Source organism: Gavialis gangeticus, unplaced genomic scaffold (assembly GCF_001723915.1).
Source record: "Gavialis gangeticus isolate Ggan-Ray unplaced genomic scaffold, GavGan_comp1, whole genome shotgun sequence".
Lineage (NCBI taxonomy): Eukaryota > Metazoa > Chordata > Crocodylia > Gavialidae > Gavialis > Gavialis gangeticus.
The window spans coordinates 30,266,726-30,268,837 of record NW_017729024.1 but is presented as its reverse complement, the minus strand read 5'-3'; the positions used below and the strand labels follow the sequence as shown (position 1 = coordinate 30,268,837).

At 37.6% G+C, this 2,112-nt stretch overlaps 1 protein-coding gene across 1 annotated transcript in view; it reads left to right on the top strand.

The window, feature by feature from the left end:
- CDO1 (cysteine dioxygenase type 1) overlaps window positions 1-1,808 on the top strand; it is a 13,005-nt gene extending 11,197 nt beyond the window's left edge. The window contains exon 5 of the mRNA XM_019516987.1: window positions 1,044-1,808. Coding sequence (XP_019372532.1) covers window positions 1,044-1,073 — 30 coding nt within the window. The 3' untranslated portion in view covers window positions 1,074-1,808. The remainder of the gene's footprint in view (window positions 1-1,043) is intronic.
- The last annotated feature ends 304 nt before the right edge of the window (window positions 1,809-2,112 follow it).

Below are 2,112 nucleotides of genomic sequence, written 5' to 3'. Positions count from 1 at the left end.
TGTCCAAATGGTAAAAAAAAAAAAAAAAAAAATGTGGTTTCAGTGATGGTTTCTGGAAAGCTCATTGGAACTGAAGCTGCCTTCTGCTGTTTACCACATCTCAAAAGAATACAGGGAGGAAAGGCTATATAGCATACTAAATATGAAAACTATATACTTTCTTTTCGATTTTCTTTTAAGAGAAACTAAATCTGTGCTAATATGTGCTAGTAAACTTTTGGTGTGCCCCTTTTTTATTTAAAAATACACTTTCATTAAATATATGTTTATGGTTTAGTTGAGGAACCTGGCATCTGATCGTGGTAGAAATTTATTTTAACTAACTGACTGCTTATGCAGGCATTGTACATGTGCCCAGTTTTACTTACCTAATATTGAACAACAGGATTACCATGTCTATTGTTAACTTACCAATGACTTGGTTCAGAAAAGTCTCTTATGTGCTTAGCTAAAGTATGCTATATGGATATAGGTGGCACCATGTGAGCACCACTCTGACATGATGTTATGGAAAACTTGCACACAAAGAAAAATAGAATTAATTTGATCAGATCCTTCTGAGATATGATATGTGACGCAAGGTTTTGCTTCTAGGAGTTCCTATGCAATATATTTAAATGACTCCTCTCCTTCCCTATTAGCAAATTGAGCTACCAGTTTTGCTGACAGAATCAAACTCAGCTCAATATGTATGAAAGGAGAGGTGCCATAGGGCTCTGGCCTGGGACTTTGGAAAACTGGAGACCAGTTTCCTGTCCTGCCAAGGATTTGCCCAGAGTTGCACAGGAAGTCTCTTGTGCCCATATTTTCTTTGATTTCAGTGTGAGTTAGACATCTAAACAATGGGGACTTAGTCTCTCTGTTCCCTACTTGTAAAATGAGAATACTTTCCTACCATGCAAAGAATTTTGTGAAGAGAAATACATTAGAGACTGAGGGGCTGTATCTTAATGGGGACAACATAAGGGCCTTAAGCAGAGGTAGAGTAAGAGTTTACTGTGAAGTCTGTTTTAAAAAAAATGAATTTCTCCTCTTTCTTTTAGGCAACAGCAGTGTCTCAAGAGAACAACTGAGAAGTGCCAGGAAGCGTTTGTGCAAGACCTGCTGAATGTTCAGTCAAAGACAGAAGAATTGTATAGCTGATGCCCATAGCCAGCTATATTTGAATAATATGTACATAGAACAGAGGGCAGCTTCTAGACAACGTGTAGTTATCTTGGATGAATGATGATTATGGGACATGAAGCTGTCTAGTGCTATAAACTACTTCAGAGGTCAGAGGCCTTTTCTTAGACTATTGAAAAGTCAGAATTGAATAGTTTATTCAAGCCTCCTTAAAATTCTACTTTTTTGATACTGTACTGGAATATCAGTAATAGGGTTTTGAAATGCCTTTTGACTGTACCTAATAGGCCTACCTGTACTATGCTCTCAATGTAATTAGTAATGATGTAAACTTACACCTTCCAGTCACTATACACTTGTATCCATTGATAGTGTACTCAGTGCTGTTAGAAGCAGGGTTTTATTTTATTAAACCTTTTAGGGTCGAACACTCTAGAATATTTTGATAGTTGTGTGCATTTTTTTTTATTTTTTACAATTGCATTTGTCAGATTTCTTTTTAAATAGGAGCAATTATATGCTTCAGGGACAATGGAGTTTGAAAAGTGAACTGATTTGGGCAAAGGTCTGGGTTTTTAACAGGACTAATTATGTTTAACGTGGCCGACTGCCAGTTTTCAGAGAACTCTTTACAGTTGCTGAATTCCTTCCAGGTAGCCTGAATAAAACTGGATTTGAGCACAAATTTCAAAACCTGTAGCCTCTCTTTCATAGTAACTAAAATATAGGTGCGATAAGTTTCACTGATTAGTGCCATCTTCTCTCATAAACATCTCAAATCTTACCATGCTCTACAAGGTAATTTCAAAAGGCCAAGGCATTTGAAATGTACAGTGAAATCCTGACCTTAGTTAAGGTGATATGGATTTAGTCATTGATTTCACTGAAATCCAGGTTTTATCTGTAAGATGCAGCCACAATCATGAACGACGCATGCCCCTGGCGGTTGGGTGGGCCCGGCTGCACTGGCGATGGCAGGAGTGGGGT